Here is a 17575-nt window from a genome sequence, read left to right on the forward strand (position 1 = left end):
TAGCAGGTCTCAGTTACCCAGTGGTGGCTTTTCAGAGGCAAAGACGCGATAGAGATGCGTGAGAAATAAATCCAAGAGCCGTTTTATCGGGAGGAGAGAAAGACGCGAAGAAAAAATAGATTTAGAAAAGTGTCTGGAAAGTAAATGCTTCAGGACAACAGCCTACACCTAGAGAGATTCAAGTATTTCCCAGATAGTGTGGATTATGGTAGTTAGAAAGCGTGAGTTTAAAAAATGCCTCTCCCCATCCTGTCAATCTCACACTTCCCTTCCCGTTACTGGCCCGGCTGCGGCAACCTCATTAGCTACCGCTCGTCGCACGAGACATTGTCCGTTTTGTCGAACTCAAACCGAAATAATAACCAAAAGGAAGAAAAAAAACAAAACCAAAACCAAGAAACACATTCCCTTCCGCAGCATCACCCTCCCTGCGCCCGCTGGCCCTGCCGCCCGCAGCCCCGCGGAGCCCTGAGCCGGGCACCGGGCACTGCACGGCAGCGCGCACCGCGGGGCCTCCTCCGCGGGGGCGCAAGATCCGCGGAGCGCACTCCCCGCCGGTCAGCAATAAAAAAATAGACGGAACTTTCTGGCCGAGGCCGAGGTCTCCCCGGCCCGCCCCCCCAACCCTGACCCCTGTAAAAAACACCCCCCGCCGCCGGGCCCGGGCGCGGTAGTTATCTGGTGAGCGGCGCCTCCTCCCGCTGATCCGGCGAGGCGACTGCGGCCTTGCTGAGCACGGCGGCCGAGTAAGGCAGGAAGCCGCTTTCGGAGCGCTGCCCCGCCGCCGTGCAGGGGAAGTCGGCGGCGGCGGCGCCCCTTGAGCCCAGCGCCGAGGCCGCCGCCGCCGCCGCTGCTGCCGTCTGGCTGCTGTGGCAGCTGAGGCAGGAGCAGGGAGCCGAGCTCCCCGGCGGCCCCGACCCCGCCGCCGCAGCTGCTGCTGCCGCCGCCGCCGCCGCCGCCGAGGCGGCCGCGCTGCTATTGAGGCCGGCGGTGGCCGGTGTCTGATAGAGGCCGGGGTGTCGGAAGCTGCAGAGCAGCTCCGGGCGGGAGTAGGGGTGCGAGAGGGCCCGGAAGGTGTCCAGCGGGCGGATGGAGGTGGCGAAGGGCGCGGCGGCTGCCCCTGAGGCGGCGGCGGCAGCTGCTGCGGCGGTGACCCCGACGTGCGGGTAGTAGTGGAGTGGGACGTGGGAGTGAAAGGGATAGGGCAGACTGCCTGTGGCAGCGGCGTGGGTCATCATGTAGGTGTAGAAGCTGGGGTCGGCCGGGTGAGGCCAAGACATGGCCAGGCGTTGCCTCTTGTCCTTCATCCGCCGGTTCTGGAACCACACCTGCGCGGGGAGACAAGCACAGTCCGGCCTCAGCGCCTTTCCACTCCTCACCCCACCGCACCCGTTGCCGGGCACTCACCGGTACCCAGCGCCAAGGCGGTGCGGCCTGTGGCCATACCGCTTGTAGAAGACCTCTCTCCTGCCTGTGTCCTGTGACCCTGCCCGAGCGGACCGGTGGGCACAGTCAGTCCCCTGGGTCCGGGGGGGACCCTTCGGTCTGAATAAACATTTCCCCTTCAGTCGCCCCCTCCCTCCAAGCAGGGCTGTGTCTTTAAGATATTGACGCGCTCATCCCCCCGTGTTTAATAGCTGCGTTTATTTTTCCTCCCCTCTTCTCTTTACAAAATGTGCTAACGCGATAAAAAAAGATGAGGAAAATAACTTCTTAAAACGCAAACGAAAAGTGTTAGGTGTGGAGCAGCAAACGAGCACAAGGGATGAGTGCACCTAAGGGCCCGGCGGGCCCTCAACCCCGGAGAGAAGCCGGCCGCCGGCCCGAGGGAGCCGGGGTGCGCGGGGTTCCGCGGGGCTGCGCGGGGCGCTGCGTACCTTGATGGTGGTCTCGGGGAGGTTGAGGGCGGCGGCCAGCTCGCAGCGCCGCGGCCGCGACACGTAGTTCTCCCGGTAAAACTCCTTCTCGAGGCGGGCGATCTGCTCGCGGGTGAAGGCGGTCCGGTACCGCCGCACCTGGTCGGCCCCCGCCGCCGAGCCGCCCAGCGTCCCGCCGCTGTGTAGGCTGCCGATGCCGCCGGCGGTGGAAGGGACGGTGGCGGCGGGCGTGCTAGGTGCCGAGCTGCTCTCCGCGTAGCCTGCGGGGCGAGCGTATGGGTGAGAGCGGACAACGAGGCGGCCCCCAACAGCCCGGCCGGGCCGAGCAGGACCCGGCCCTGGGCGCCCGTCCTTCAGGCCAACCACCCTCCTTACAAATCACTGCTCCTGATAGAATCGATAAAGATGGATTGGGGAGGGGATGAGGGTATAGTCTGGGGGGTTGTTTGGGAAAGATTTGGTTATTTTCTTTTTGAGTCACTTTATAACCCCGTGGTTCTCAGCAGAAGGGGTAGGGGCTGGTGACTGCAGGCTGGCCGAGCCCTGGGGAGAGCGGGCGAGGGTGCTGGCCTGGGCTGGTGCAGCTCTTCCGGGCTGCGAGGAGACAGGGCTCGGAGCTGTCTTTCTCTCCTTCCACTGCAGTTCTTATTTTCGTTTGAGACTTAAGAAATAAAAGCAGCCATAAGAGCCTTTTTTTTTCCTCCATAGTTACGTCCAGGACCCCTTCCTTTCCCTGGCACATTTGACAAAAAAGGCATGCACTGTGGCCCGTAGGAAATCCACTGCTCACCTGGCTCCCCCTCCCCAATTACAGCAATAATAACAACCACCGTCCGTCACCATGCCCCGCAAAGTGCAGGGAAGGAGACAAGGCTGTTTCAAACCCCCTGTTACAAGCAAAGGAAAAGTGAACAATGCCCAATTACCCGAGGTGGACACAGACGGCACGTTGCATATACACAGAGCAGAACACACACAGACAAATACTAGCACTTTCCTCGCATTCCACCCTCTCTCTAATTTAATCTATGTCTGTATATACATACATATACAGCTCGAGAGGCGCGGAGAGCTCCAAAAGGGCAAGGGAAAATGAGGAAAAAGCTTTCCCTAAATGTTGATGGGTGGATATTTATGCCCACATATATTCCGGTTATATATCTATATAGCATGCACACACACACGCACGTACCCGGGCAGTGTGTCTCGGCTATCGGGATAGCGCTGTAATTGCAATAATATTTTACAGCCTGAAGCTCTGTCTTCGCAGAAGAGAGAGCGCCCGTGCAGAGGCGAGCAACTTTGGCGGTGGTGGTAGGTTTGCTTAGTTTTTTAAAGCCGGCTGGCAAAGTGCGGGGCTTAGATGGAGATGATAAAGGGAGAGTTACCTTTGTTACTGTTTTCCTTCAGCTGGGAGGAAGTGAGGCTGGCTGGGGAGCGGAGCGCAGAGCAGCCCACCTCCACATCACTGTTCATATCTGCCTCTTGAGCAACTTCGGAATAAAGGTTGATTTTCTTCCTGCTTTCCGAAGGCGGGATTTCGGAGGAGACGGTGCTTTCACTGCTGGGATGCTGAAGATTGAATAAAGTGTCTATTTCAAATTTGCCTTTGGCAGAGATGTCCCCTATAGCGCTGTGCAGGGAAGCGGCAGTCAGTCTCGGGCTGAGGCGACCACTGTGCGGAGAATTTTCAAGGGCCTCCAGCACCGCATTTCCAGCTGAGTCTGACAAATTCGAGAGCCTTTTGCCAGCTGTAGGGCTGTGCAGCCCTCTCTCCATCAGGATCATCTCTTTTCTTATTCTTTCCATCATCTCAGCTTTATAAAAAATGTCAAAGTTGCAGGGCTGGTCCTGTACTAATGATGAGCTGCAGCAGGGGCTAATTCACATTCAGCCCGGCAAGTGTCTCTAAATATTATTATCTCTTTTTGAGGGAGGTGTAAAAATTGTGGGATGCCAAAGCGAGGGAATGACTGGTCAAAATGACCCATACATCCTTTCTAGCCCGAAATGTCATTCATCAAAAAGTGGTGCTCGTCATTAAGGTACGAATGACGCTGTTCGAATAATCATTTATTGTAACAGGTTTATAAGCAAATAAATACAAGCTCCTGTCAGTGGATAATGAAGGCGGCTTCAGAGCAGACAAATATATCCAGGTGGAAAGAAAGAAAGACAAGAAGTGAGGAGTAAAGCTCTTGTCCTTAGCTTGATCAGATCTTGCTTGAATTGCTCTGGGGTTTGGCCTCTGGGGTGGAATTGACAGTCTGATTAATAAAATGAGCTGTGCAACATTTCCCCCTTCATTTAGGTGCATCATTATGCTCTGATTTTTGTTTTGTTGCCTTTTAGGTCCTAATGATGCAGCTTCTCTCTCATTTGTCCTCGGACAGAACTACATGTTAAATATTAGATAATGCTTTTCTTTATTATTATTTCTGAGGCGGATTTTAGATCGCAAAGTGAGGAAATGCTGGAAGAGGACGAGAGGACTGAGAACCTCCTGCCGCTGTTATCTCTTTGCTCTTCTCTCCCATTTCCAGACCACATTAGTACTTTTATTTAGGAATTTACCCTGACACCCCCACGCAACCCTCATACGCGCGAACCTTATACCCAGACTTTGTAAGACCGCTGCTTCCGGCGCGCATCGATCCTGGAAATTAAAATATTTGTTTTTAATCTAATATATTATAATTCGAAAGTATTTTTCTTCGTTGCATCTTTAAATACGATCTCTCTTTTACTTTTTAAAATCCTGCTTATCAATGAAGCTAGCCTTCGATTTGTTCTCCCCTCTGGAACAACACTGGCTGTTGTACAGTGTGATGGGGGGAAATAACAGAAGGACACTAAATGCATTCGTGATTTTCAAACACTCCGCTGCCGTGCCATTCCATCCTCCCGGAGGGTTTCTCTCCAGCCCTCGCCTCCTTCCCTCCCCACCGGCAGGAATGTCTACGCATTGAAAGAATTTAAAAATAACAATAGAAATAAGTGATGGGGGTTTAGTGCCCGCAGGCTTCGAGCTAGCAGAGACACCACCTCTAGCACCCTCTCTCCAAAGTTACCTGTGGCTCAGCCAGCTCATCCCTCCGCTCTTTCCAGGGTGCCGCTCTGCAGGGAACACGGGCTGCCGCGCTCGGCAGGCGTGACAGTCGGAAAGTCTCCCTTCAGTGATAACTTTGCTAGTAATAATGACGCTGATGGCAACCATTTAAACGAAGATAAATCCTTTGTCGTTAGCATCTCTGGAGTGCGCTTCGGTAGCTGCCCAATCTTTATTCTCGCAGTGATTTTTTTTCACCCACATCATCTAGTATTTAGACCCTAAGAAGCTGAGTTTCATCTCCCGGAGAAACACCCCAATGTTTCCTGTGATTAAATGCGGGTTTGATTTTTTTGCGAGAGCTGTTCCTGCTAATGTTAGTCACATACATCTCCTAAGTTATTGTACTCTTGCGCATGATTCATAGATCTAAAATGGGATACTTGTCAGATTTTTTTTTAATAATGTGTTAAAGTCTCCCTAAACATTCCACCAAATATTTGGGAAACATTCTAGGCGTTGTTTGCAAAATCCAGCCTTTTATTAAGGATCGTTTTATGTCAGCCCTTTGAAACGTAAATTTAGACTGCAGTGTGGTGTCCTGCATTTTACAGGCCCAAACCCAGATAAAAGTAAATAACTTTTCCTTCCCCGCCAACGTCGCGGAAGGGAACGGAGCTAGGCGCAAGCTGAGGGTAGACCCCCAGGCTACCCGCCGCTCCCCGTCTCCCGGCTTTGAGCTGCCCCCCCGGCGGGACGGAGGGCAGGGTGTCCCCTCTGCTACATCCACCGAGCGTGGCTGAGCGGGCAGCCGGGTGTCTCGCAGGCCGGCCGGGGTCTCTGAGCCCCCGTTACCCCGCCGCGCCCGCGGGAGGAGGAGCGGAAGCCTGCGGCCAGGTTTATTGCTGTCGTTTGGCGCCCTCGTCTGTTTTCTTAAGGGCTGTAACAGGGCGAGCATCTTTCCCCCTGCTCTTTCGGAAACCGCAGACGAGATGCCACATCTCGGAGGCACTCGTGTGCTTGTATGTGCACAACCAGAGTCGGCCCAACATTACACTCCAGAAATGTTACTGCACCACTAAAGAGGAGGGAACGCATTTTATGTTATTCGGTGCGGATGGTAGAGACTAAAGGAAAAGCCCCAATGTGAGAAAAATAAGTTACACACAAGTGTGGCTGTGAATGATCTTTATTAGTGTTATGTTATATTTTGCACCTTTTAATAATACTGATCTTAGGTTATATACAGTGTATCTTAAAATATAGTTACACTCATATGCAAGGGAAATGACGTTATAAAAGACGTTAATAATCCACTAAGTAGATGTGAGGTAACAAAACTGTTCCCTGCCATGCAGTTAATCAGTTCACCCCAAACTGTCAGCTCACTAATAAACAAGTCATCTGATATTTATATTCCCAGCAAACTAGAGGCATTTACCGCACTGATGTTTATCGTGCTTTTTTTTTTCTCCCCCACAACAATAGCACTGCCTAAAAATCTTTCAACATATGTTTATAGAACTTCAAAACCAACAGCTCGGCTTAAAGAACCTTCAGCATCAGAGAGATATTAGTGAGCAATGGGGGAGGAAGTTTCAGAGACCGCCAAAATATGCGAGGTTTTGTCAGACGCTGTTTACTCAGTTGTTCTTGTAAGTTTAAATGGCTGCTTAGGCCTATGGCCAAAAGTCTTAGCGCTTTTACCTTGGAAGCTATGACTCAAGGCATCAAAGAACATTTCAGTGCTCGTTTATTAAATCTGAGCTGGGAAAAAGAGGTCACGCAACCTAATTGAAATGAAGTTCGTATGAAATCAGCCAAACAACACCTCGGTCAGCTTTTCACGACTCCGAGCGTGCTTGGGAAAACGGACACGAATATCTGATTCCTCCTCCCCGGCGGGGCAGGCTGCCAACAGGGGCCCGGGGCACCAGCAGCTACTCGTGGCAGCGCAAGGTCTCTGGGACAGTGTCCGCGGAGGGGAGCAGGCGGCGCTGCAGGGTTCCGGAGCTGCGGGGCTGGGGGCATTGGTTACCGGGGGGTGCCGCAGGAGCGGGGCTGCTACGGCGGACCCTGCGGAGCGGGCGGGGGGGAACACGGAGCCCACGGTGTCGCCGGCGGCAGGCTCTGCGGCGCCACCTGGCGGCGCTGCGGTGGCACTGCGCAGCGGGGCCGCGGGCTCTGCCTGCCCTGCCCGCCGCAGGCCGCCTGGCAGTGCAGCTCCCCGGCTTCCACGTGCCTCGGCACGCACCCCGCTGTCCCTCAGCTCCGACTCTCCCCTCCGGTTCAGATTGTGGTGCAGGGCCACCCGCGGGGAGTCTGCCTCCTGTTCAGTCCTGGTTCTCCTTGAAATGTCACCCCTGCAGCGGTACAGGGCACGAACCCGGTGTGTCCCGAGTCACGCGGGTCCGGCAGCACCGTCCATCCCCTTGCTTCCCATGCGGACATCCCCTTTTGCGGGCTTAATGATTACATGATGTCTTCTGGGGCTGCCTTTGCACACAAACAGGTTTCAATTTAAACGATAAAGCCTTACTCCCGACGCAATGCGACCCAGCCGATTCTTCGTCCTAGGTCGCGTCGGCGTCAGGGTCTGAGTACCCGAGGTCCCCGTGTGGCCTCAGAGGGGAGGTGGGAGTCAGGCAGCGGCCAGCACCGCCCGTGACCTTAGAGCTCAAGTTCAACGCCCGCAATGTTCCATCGCCCGTCAGCTCTCCGTCTGGGCCAGGGCGCAGAGAGTCCTGAGAAAATTTTCTCCGTCCGGCTCGAAATGGAAAATTTAAAGGCTGAAATAAATACAGATATGAGAAACTGTGGCACGGATCTGGAGGGGAAAAGTAGTTTATTTTTCCACACGTTGCTGCTAAAGCTTTTCATTATCGTAATTCGGGCAGAGGAAAATAAAAGTTTTTCTGTTCTGTTTAGCTATTAAAAGTCCACGCAAGTCAAAAGGTAACAGAACGCAGTGTGCACGGGGCAAGGTTTGAGGGAAGTATAAGCCGATTTTTTTTCTCTTAGTTTACCTTCTCCGTTTGTCCTGGAAGACCTTTTCCCCTTCTTTTTCTTTTACTATTTTTTTTTTCTCCCTGCAATAAACACTAACAAGAGAAGCTACTTCCTGAAACAGCTGAAAAAAAACTTTTTCCTGGGAGAGACCAGGCGGAAGACAGAGAGCAAATAATAAAAGACTGTCCTAAAACTTGAGTGGAGTCCTAACTCCATTAAATCATAGCAAATGTATCTGAGGAAATGAGATTATTTCAGGGAGTGGGAAACAAAAATAACCAAAACCCACTTATTATTATTCGGGAGCAGAACGCAGCCAGCGATGCTATCTTCTTCGTGTGCTACCCAGATTCCCGTGCAATGTGTCAATAGGTAATGCGGAGCGGCTCCGCGGGAAGGCAAGTAGTGTCCGCAGAGGAGGCCCGGCCACACCGGCACATCGACCTGCCTGTAGCTGAGCTAACTCGGTGAGGACTGTCCCGCCCTGGCAATGGGGACAGCGGGTGGCTCCGGACTGGGGTTGGGGCGGCAGCACGGAGCCCTGCACTACCCCTGGGGCCGGGGGTGCAGGATGTGTCCTGTCACTTGTAAAATGGGCGGATGCTCCCAGAGATCCGACTTTGCCTTATGAGCTCATTATTTTTATTCGTGTGCATAATATCCTGCCGTGCAAGTCAGTGCTGTTTTCTACACCCTCCACAAAACGGCTCATTATAGAATTGTTGTTTGTCGTAAACCCTCTCAAAGAAACTGTTTTCTAGGACACCGAGGGGCTGTCGTTGGATAGAGTTGCACCGTGGTTTGTTTTGATGTTTCGGAGCTCAAGCTCCGAATCCCTGAGCTTTAGGTGCTCATTTCTTTCGTCGGCCTTATTTAAAATGTCGTGACGAGAAAGAAAATTTCATTGCATTTATGGCAATGGGAAGCACAACGGGAGATGGAAATTCAAATGGAAAGATGTCCGGAGAAATAGTCTCTCTTTTCTCAAGACTTCAGTGCGTTAGCAATGCTTTCACTAGGAAGCTGCATACAGGGAAATAAAAGGATGAGAAACTTGTGCCTCTACAAAGTGTCCTAATTATATATGGTTTCATGTTCTGAGAGTAAATACTGACTCCATTTATAACCGAGGGAAACACCTAATCACGTCTGGCTCACTCAGCTGATTATGAAAGATTAATAGCAGTTAAGTGGTTAGAACTCTAGAACGTGTTTGCCATCCGGTTGTTGATGTGCACCCTTTGTCATTCCACCCGGCTTCCAGAAACTGCCGACGGCTACTAGACTGATAGTCCCCTCCGCGCCCGCGGCAGCCCAGAAGTCAGGGGGATGCCCACCGCCTGCCCTGAGAAGTCACTCACAGACCCCAGATCTTGTCAGCACTGTGTTTCACCTCTACGGCAGTTGCTTCTTCTCTCCTGCGCCTGAGCCTCCTTCGAGACAGCAAACACGGCCCCAGCTCTACTTTTTTCAGAGAGCGAAAAGTTTCCCTGACTTTCCCAGCGGAGCTGCCGTAACTTGTTGCCCTCCCCGCCGCAGACAGGTCTAAATGTCTGTAATACACAACCGCGGAGCGACAGGCCGGCCCAGAGGGGCAGGGACTCGTCTTCTCTGCTTTCTCTATTTCGAGCTCTTCGCACTGCTGCAACTTCCATCTCGACCCAGCTGGAGAGTCTAGAGAGACGACAGAAGGATTTGCCACAGCATTGGGTAGTCACCACCAGAACAGCCGTCAGCACAAGCAAATGCTGCGATTTAACTAGTCTGCCTTACCACGACACGGACTGACACTGCAAGGGTATAAAAGCCACATCTAATGAATGCCAGGTTTAGCATCTTGTGCTGCACACAGCCCTGGTGCCTTTTCCTGGCTGGTAGCGACATCGGGGGGGGGGGGGGGGGGGGGGCTAAAGGAGGGATCTCCTATGGACCGAGAGCTCAGTGGAGCCGGGGATACCTTCTCCCCACAACAAAGCCCTCCTACTCCATACATGTCCGGGAAGGAGGGAGGTGTGGAGGATGGGATACAAAAACCGCGCTGGGGTTTTCTTCACCCTGCCGCAAACACAGCAATGAGCTGGGGAAGGCTTCCCCGGGGATCCGGTCAGATCTCTGCCCTCGCCTTCGACCAGAGCCCATGCCTGCGGCTTCAAAAGTGCCAGCGGAGGTTCATGGTCCTTCCCTGGCCCTTTTGAAGCTGCAGGCAGGAGGAAAGAGGGGATGAAAGCGGCGGGGGCGAGGCTGGCCCGCAGGGGCATCTCCGCCGCCCGTCCGCCCAACCCCTCCCCAGCGCCGGGGCCGCGGCGGGGCGGGAGCTCGGCGGCGGGGCGGGGGTGGGAAGGGGGGGGGGGGGCTCCGCCGGTGCGAACCGGGGGGCTGCTAGGCGAAAGGGGCAGTACGGGCAGCGGGAGGGTCACATGTTTCGACAGCAGCCTATGAGCAGCCCCCCGGCCTGCGGCAAACTAATCTGGAGCCGGCCGCCCCCACCCCCGTCCCCCCTCCCAACCTGGACTTCGTTTTTATAAACGTACCGCCAGGATCCAACCTGTTGGAGGCAAATAACCATTTGCATCATGCCCGGCCGGGGACCGAGCCGCCGCCGTCCGCGATGTGCAAGGCCATGAGCAAAGCAGCGAGCTGGGAGATGGACGGACTGCGCGCCGACAGCAGCAGCGGCGGCGGCGGCGGCGGCAGCGGAGCCCCAGGGCAGTGCCGTAATTTTCTCTCCTCGCCCGTTTTCGGGGCTGCGCACACGGGTCGAGCGGCCGCCGCCGCCGCTGCCGCCGCCGCCGCCTCGGGGTTCGCCTACGCCGGCGGAGGGGAGCGCTCGGGGGCGGCGGCGAGGCCCGACCCCCCGGCCAAGGACTGCCCAGGCTCCGCCGCGCCGGCCACCGCCCCTGCGCTCGGCTATGGGTATCACTTTGGCAATGGATACTATAGCTGCAGGATGTCCCACGGGGTTGGGATCCAGCAAAACGCCCTGAAGTCTCCCCCCCATGCCTCCATTGGCGGCTTTCCTGTGGAAAAGTACATGGACGTCTCCAGTCTGACCAGCACGAGTGTCCCAGCCAATGAAGTCTCCTCCAGGGCGAAGGAAGTGTCCTTCTACCAGGGCTATACAACCCCCTACCAGCACGTTCCTGGGTACATAGACATGGTCTCAACGTTTGGCTCTGGGGAACCGAGACACGAAACATACATTTCAATGGAGGGCTATCAGTCTTGGACTCTGGCTAATGGCTGGAATAGTCAGGTTTACTGTGCCAAAGATCAGACACAGAGCTCACACTTTTGGAAATCGTCCTTTCCAGGTACGAGAGGGAGAGAAATGGTCTGACCTGCACCCCCCCCCCACGCCTCCTCCGCCTGCCAGTCCCCTCCCCCGCCCCTCGGGCCGCAGGGGCGGACTGCCGAGGTGGACACGCCGCACAGGCACAGAGAGGAGAGACGGGGGGGACGGTGGATTTTCCTTTTTCCTTCCCCCACCCCCGAGGAAACCTCACCCTCTGCTTTCCGCCCCGCGGGACAGACCCTGGAGCCCCCCCGCCGCCCAGCGCCAGGGTCCCGGTCCCCGTCCCGGGGGCACCAGGGCGGCCGCGGGCTCCTTCTCCTGCTGCCTCTTCCCTCGGCGGCTGCTTTTGTTTTCGCGTTAGCAGCTTGCAGGACGGTGCGCGAAGGCTTGCAGTCCTCTGCCTCTCCGGCCGGCCACTGACACGGCCCCAGAGCACTTAAGAGGCTGGAAGTAATGAGTGCACAGAGGCACAAACCACATGCAAACAAACCCGGGAAACACACACCAAAGAGAGTTGTGTGCGCGCTGCCAGCTACGACCTGTCCTCGGCCCCCCGGCCAAAGAAAGCCCCCGACGTTCTGCACGTTCCCTAGCGATGCATGCCTGCAAAGTGATGACAGTCCATCAAGGTCGTAGTGCTTTACTAACGCGCAAATAATGTGGCAGTGTAAATAATAATAAACTGTAAACAACTCCGCATTATTTATTTGCCCGTGAAACCAGTGCCCAACAAGTACTGGTTAAGGTTTAAAAGCCTGTAATAAAATTCTAATTTTTCACATAATGTCTTTTACCATAGGGGACGTTGCACTAAACCAGCCCGATATGTGTGTCTACCGGCGTGGGAGAAAGAAGCGAGTGCCATACACAAAACTGCAGCTTAAAGAACTCGAGAATGAATATGCCATTAACAAGTTCATTAACAAGGACAAGAGGCGAAGGATATCAGCAGCCACAAACCTGTCTGAGAGACAAGTTACCATTTGGTTTCAGAACAGAAGGGTGAAGGATAAGAAAATAGTCTCCAAACTCAAAGACAATGTATCTTGATCTATTAGTTGCGGACAGTGGTGGATATATAAACTCAATTTACGACCAGCTAAAGACTTTTGGAAAGACTTGAAAATATATTTAATTTTTTTTTTCTCCTTCCAGCGGTGGTGAAATTTCGGGAATTGTTTTCCATGAAAGTCAGCGTTTTTCTCTCAGTGGAAGGGAGTGCTGACAAGTCTTGAATTATAGTTCTGTTTCTTCCTTTTGAAAACAATAATATTAATTATATTTTCTGTTCTTCCCTCTAGGCCAGTATAAAGGAATTTAAATACGTTGAACAGTTGCAGTTATAAATTTCTTAAATGCTTAACTCTTTGGGGGGTTCTGTATTATTTTTTTTTCTGAGCAACAGTTAGTGCCAAAAAGTGTCAGTTTTGATTCGGTATCGTAAACTTCAAAACACACCGAAAAAAATCAATTGGAAAACGCAAGGAATCCGAAGTCCGGACCCGTGGCTGCACCCGGCTGCTGCCAAAACCCGCCGAGCGCCCCGGAACCCAGAGAGAATTCCAAATTGCATGGAGGGGTAACGCCTGGAGCTAGGTTTTGTCTTTTTCGAGGGAAGGAGAGTATCTCCGAGCTGGTGTGGGGCGAAAAGCACAGTGCCGGGCATCTCCCACCGCGCTTCCTGCTTCCGTAGGTTTGGGTTTGGTTGAGGCCGGGTTTTGTTTGTTTTGGGTTTTCTTAGAGTGTGGCCTTTTTGTGTGTTTGGGGTTTGTTTTTTTTTGGGGGGGTGTGGGTTTGTTGTTTTTTTTTGGAGGGGGGTTGTTTGTGGTTTAGGGTTTTGGTTTGTTTGAGCTTTTTTGGGGGGTGTTTTTTGGGTTGGGGGTTTTTGTTTTGTTTTGATTTTTTTGTGTGTGTGTGGTTCCCTGCCGTTCCGTTTTCAATAGAAGTGTTTCATATAGTTCATATTCCCCGGCTTCCAAAGGAGCAGGCTGTTCCCAGCTATTCGTGTCCAGGCGCTCCTCGGAAGAGCTGGTGGGAGCACCTCAGGAAAGCGCTTTCTTTTCCCGGGACTGACGGGCCGGTTTGTCCTGCAGTGTATAAACCTGCGCAGCCTCTGTGTAAAGTGCCCGCTCTAGCTTATTTGACCGGACCAGCGCAAGATTCTTCCCCTTTCTTCTGCCATGGCTCTTAAAAATTAAAATAACAAAACAAACAAACAAAAAAAAAAACAAAACAAACTCCTGGTCGGAGAAGTGAAGTGCACCGCTAACTTTTAATTTACAAAACTAAACGGGTGTTAATGACAGAAGCAATAAATAAGGGATTTCAAAAGATGCCGTAATTTATATAGGCCGAAAGGCCAGTATTTCGTCGGGTTTTTATTATTTTAAACCTAGTGTGCATGTTAAGATATACACAGGGTGATCAGACATGCTAGTCAACTACTAAGAGAGAGAAGCAGTATCTCTCTGCTAATGTGCCTCGTCTAATTATTAAAATGTGTGTGTTCCGAACTAGTATTATTTATTTTAATATGCTATTGCTCTAAACACTTTGATTACCAGTGTATGTGTGTAAGACCTACGGTAAGACTCTTTCTCCATAAACCATATCTTTTCTTGTCTTCAAGTCTGCTTTTACTTTGTGTTAGGATTATTGGCCGTTCCAAGCTGTTAACAATGTTGCCAAACTGTTTCTGAACCGTCTTTAATAAAATTATTTCTTTTCGATATATATATAAACGAGAGTACAAAATTCGCCTTCTTCTTGCAGCACGGCGTTTATCGGCTTCCAAGTTTGCCTGGGATCTTTCCAGGACCACTTAAAGACCGCGGTTCTTGGGAAAGGAGAGTTAGATACGGTGCAAAGCACGCTGAAGTAGGGAAAGGCGTGTCCGGGCTCGCCTTTCCACCGGGGAATGGTATTGGGAAGAAAGAAGTACTTGCCGGTGGAAAATATCCGAGGTGGGAGGCAACGGGGTGTCTGTCTTTCCCTCTCCTCCGAGTCCGGCTCTGCCTGCCCGGTGCCTAGAGCGGCCTAGCGCCCCTCAGTTTCCCCTTCCAAGCTGCCCTTTGCCGGTGCTCCGGCGGGGCTCCTCAGCGGCAGGAGCGGCCGGCCCAATTCGGTACCCCTCCGTTGGCTCCGCAACCGAATGGCTCCAGTGGGGGTTATCTTCTGCCTCCTCCAACCTCTTCCTTCCCCTTTCCCTTCCGCTTGCACATTCACGGGTTTTGAAACGTTTATTTTCCCCGAACGGATGGGGAAAAAATCCATCACGGAGCATTTCAGATTTTATCGCAATATGCATTTTTGTTTGATTCTGGGAACAGAGGATACTTGTGGGACACATCATTTAGGTATCTGGAACGGCCTTCTCTGCTGGTGCAGATTTGTTTTCCTTGAATATTTTAAATTCTTCTTTCTCCCTTTCCTTGACACCTCCCCATCCTCCCTACTTCAGTCCTATTAATTCCGGAGTAATTTTTCCTTCCGAGGAGTCTCCCTCTGGCCGGGCACTGCCAGAGCTGTTGTATTTCCCGGCAGCGGAGCCTTCATGGGCTGTTCCCTTCCTCCTTCCAGGCTTAACCTTTGGCTTTGCTGGACTCCGGGCTTTCAGACGACGCAGCTTTGCCAAGGCCAAAGCTCCCTTTCCAGGGCAAGAGGAAACACGAACTGGCTGGCAAATGGGTACCAGATGGAGAGGACCTTTAGTCTTGTAACAACGTGCAGAAACGTTAAGAAACCAGCAGCCACAGCCGGGAGGAAGGGGAGGCCAGGGCTGCGGCACTGGACACAGCAGCCGTCCACCTAACAGTGCAGATTGAAAGACTTTTTCAAGCCTGGAGCGGGGCCATTGACAAGAATTATTCAAAGCTCCTGTGCCGGCAACCTGGGCTCTTCCAAGCGCTCACGGACCCGGCAGGGCCGTGGTGCTCGGCGCTTCACCCAACGCGGACGCGGAACCTCCGCGCAGCCGCAGCTGCAGCCGGGCACAGCCGGCCGTGTTTAGACAGAAGGGCATAATGCTTCGCCGGAAATGTAGCGCGCATTAGTACAGATAATTGATATGAACCTCGACAAAGTGGCTTGCAAATGCGCAGTGGCACGATGATGCATTGCAGGCCGGCCGCCTCGCCTGCACCGCAGCCACCATGGAGCTTGCTTGGCTCCTGCCAGGCAGCGCTATTTCCCAGCCATGTCTGAGGCAATCCTGCCATCTCCTGGACAACCCCGGGCATAGACAGTGGAAGCCTTAGCCTCTCTTCAGGAGCTGCGTTTTCGAGTGATAAACGAGCGAGGGAGACTACTCGGTCACACGCAGAGCAACCTTCATCTGTAAGCTTGAAGAACATGTATGCCAGTGAAATCATAGCGTGTGGTCAGCTCTGATGTTTAGGCGATCCGGTTGCCTACTTAAAAAAAAAAACTAAAGAGCGGAAAGGAGCGTGTGAAAGCAGCCCTCCGGGTCGCTCTGTTCCTCAGCGGTGATATTTCCTGTACAGACACAGGCAGGGGGACACCCGCGGCATTCTATCGCCGCCCCCCAAACCAGAAGCCGGCTGGGGCTGGAAAAAACAGCACCAGTCCGTTCGAGGCTCTCCGCCCCGCGGAGTGGCCAGCCGCCCCTGCAACGAGATGTTTCTGTCAGTGCTTTTCCCTGCAGATTTAAACATAAACATCACTTTCCGCAGCTGTGAGTGTCTCCAGCTACTCCCGATTTTTCTTTTCATATTTTTTTTCGCGGTATTAATTAGCAATTACAGATGAGTTGAGCATTAATTGAAAGCTCTGTTTTCTCTAACCCCATAAAAGTTAGTTTGAAGTGTCACCTTTCTTTCCGGTAACTGGGAACTCACATCCATTCCCTGTGTTTATTGAGGGCTGAAAAAAAATATAGTCTTTGAGCACAAAAAGTTCCTTCTGTTTTCTGAGAAGCGAAAATCAGAGTCAGCTTTTTTCGTAAAAGGCGATTATGAAAATAAACTATTGCCCATTCTCATGGGGAGGAAAAAAAAAAAAGCAGAAAACAACTAAGCTAATAAGAGGGAGATTCAATTGGTAGACATAACTCAAACAATAAAAATTAAAGGCAGTGGTCAGTAATATCTTCCAGCGGTGCTTGTGTGGTCCTGTGTGGTCTAGGAGGGAGCAATCATTTAAAGCTTTCTTCCAGGGCAATGAAATTACTGCAGAATTTACCCCAATTTCCCATTAAATAGAAAGATGAATTTGATTAGGAGAATGTCAAGAGGGGCAAGCGTCTCTGATCTCGGAGTAGAAATAAAACCAATATTAAAACTATGATTAAGAGGACAATAACACGGAAAATTAACCCTACCTGTTAACTAGGTTCAGGTTTTTAACGGAGGTAATGAAAGTGGCTAAATCCGGGCATTAAGACTGTTGAAGATGGGCTCGCTCAAACTAGGGGAAATCCTATTGGAAAAGAGGCCGGGGACAGAAAGGCCCGGTCCGGGTGACGAATGGGCCTCCAAAGGCGCCCTGGGGCGGCGGCACCGAAAGGTGTTCAGGAACGCGGGTCTCTGTTGGGCTCCGGCAGGGTGCTGCTCCCCGAGTAGCCCAGTGGCTTGTCTCCTTCGGGGGCCTTTGGGTGAAGCACACTGAGCCTCGGCTTATCTCTGTGGGGAGAACACCGCCTGCCGATCCTCATGGTCTGGGAAAGGACACGAACAACATCCTGGGAGGATACTCTCAAATATGATTTTATTTGTACTTACTCCGGTGTAAAGGGGAAAATGGGAGAAATAGCGGAATAACTGGGCTGTTGTTTGATCTCTTCAAAATGTAAAAATATGTATAAGCTCCCCAAAACAGCACCGTAATAACACCGTAAGGGATATAATTTTCTCTTCAGGGGAGAAAAATTCCTCATACGCAGCTTGGGAGATAGCAGCGGGGTACCCAGCCGATCTGACTCTGCTCTGCCCACCGCTACGCTCCCATCCTCTGCTTGCAGAGCAGAACCGGCCAGTTTCTTTTTTGCAGTCTTTCCATTCTGTTTGAATGTTCGTTTGTCTGTTTATCTCGGCGGCTCCCTCACGTAATTCCGTGTTGCTGCTGATGTTATTCTCAGTCTGTTGGTGTTTTTTTGTTTGTGTTTTAAAGACAGAATAAACTTCGGGATTTAGAGGTGTAGTTTAAAGTCTTGCCTTCTCTTTAGAGTGAAGATGAAAGGTAAAAAGGGTAAAAAGGGCAGACTTGCGTACCTAAGAAAATACTAGTCATTAGTGTACCAGAATGACGATCATGGCAATGTCCGAACAATTAATTTAATTGCAAGCATATGCAGATGCATATCATGTTGCTTGCAATTAAAACAAACGCGTA

At 52.2% G+C, this 17575-nt stretch overlaps 2 protein-coding genes across 2 annotated transcripts; one reads left to right on the top strand and one right to left on the bottom strand.

Moving 5' to 3' along the window:
- Positions 1–674: 674 nt before the first annotated feature.
- On the bottom strand, positions 675–3689 carry EVX2 (even-skipped homeobox 2). Its single transcript, XM_061447577.1, has 3 exons — positions 3266–3689; positions 1878–2137; positions 675–1328 (listed from the first exon to the last, which is right to left on the bottom strand). Exons 1-3 carry the CDS (start codon positions 3687–3689, stop codon positions 675–677), a joined length of 1338 nt encoding a protein of 445 aa, XP_061303561.1.
- A 6866-nt stretch (positions 3690–10555) lies between these two features.
- On the top strand, positions 10556–12343 carry HOXD13 (homeobox D13). Its single transcript, XM_061447698.1, has 2 exons — positions 10556–11246; positions 12027–12343. The coding sequence occupies exons 1-2, from the start codon at positions 10556–10558 to the stop codon at positions 12275–12277; spliced, it is 942 nt and encodes a 313-aa protein (XP_061303682.1). The 3' UTR covers positions 12278–12343.
- The last annotated feature ends 5232 nt before the right edge of the window (positions 12344–17575 follow it).

This window comes from Pezoporus flaviventris, unplaced genomic scaffold (genome assembly GCF_033815535.1).
Source record: "Pezoporus flaviventris isolate CSIRO_AGI_PZ_B2104156 unplaced genomic scaffold, CSIRO_AGI_Pfla_v1 ptg000001l, whole genome shotgun sequence".
Lineage (NCBI taxonomy): Eukaryota > Metazoa > Chordata > Aves > Psittaciformes > Psittacidae > Pezoporus > Pezoporus flaviventris.

Bases quoted from the DNA above. Each gene is read 5' to 3' on its own strand.
- EVX2 (XM_061447577.1), bottom strand. From the start codon at position 3,689: ATGATGGAAAGAATAAGAAAAGAGATGATCCTGATGGAGAGAGGGCTG. The intron at 2,138-3,265 runs GTAACTCTCCCT...CTCGCCCCGCAG, and splicing joins GAAGGAAAACAGTAACAAAG to GCTACGCGGAGAGCAGCTCG. The intron at 1,329-1,877 runs GTACGCAGCGCC...CTCCCCGCGCAG, and splicing joins TCCCCGAGACCACCATCAAG to GTGTGGTTCCAGAACCGGCG.
- HOXD13 (XM_061447698.1), top strand. From the start codon at position 10,556: ATGAGCAAAGCAGCGAGCTGGGAGATGGACGGACTGCGCGCCGACAGC. The intron at 11,247-12,026 runs GTACGAGAGGGA...CTTTTACCATAG, and splicing joins TTGGAAATCGTCCTTTCCAG to GGGACGTTGCACTAAACCAG.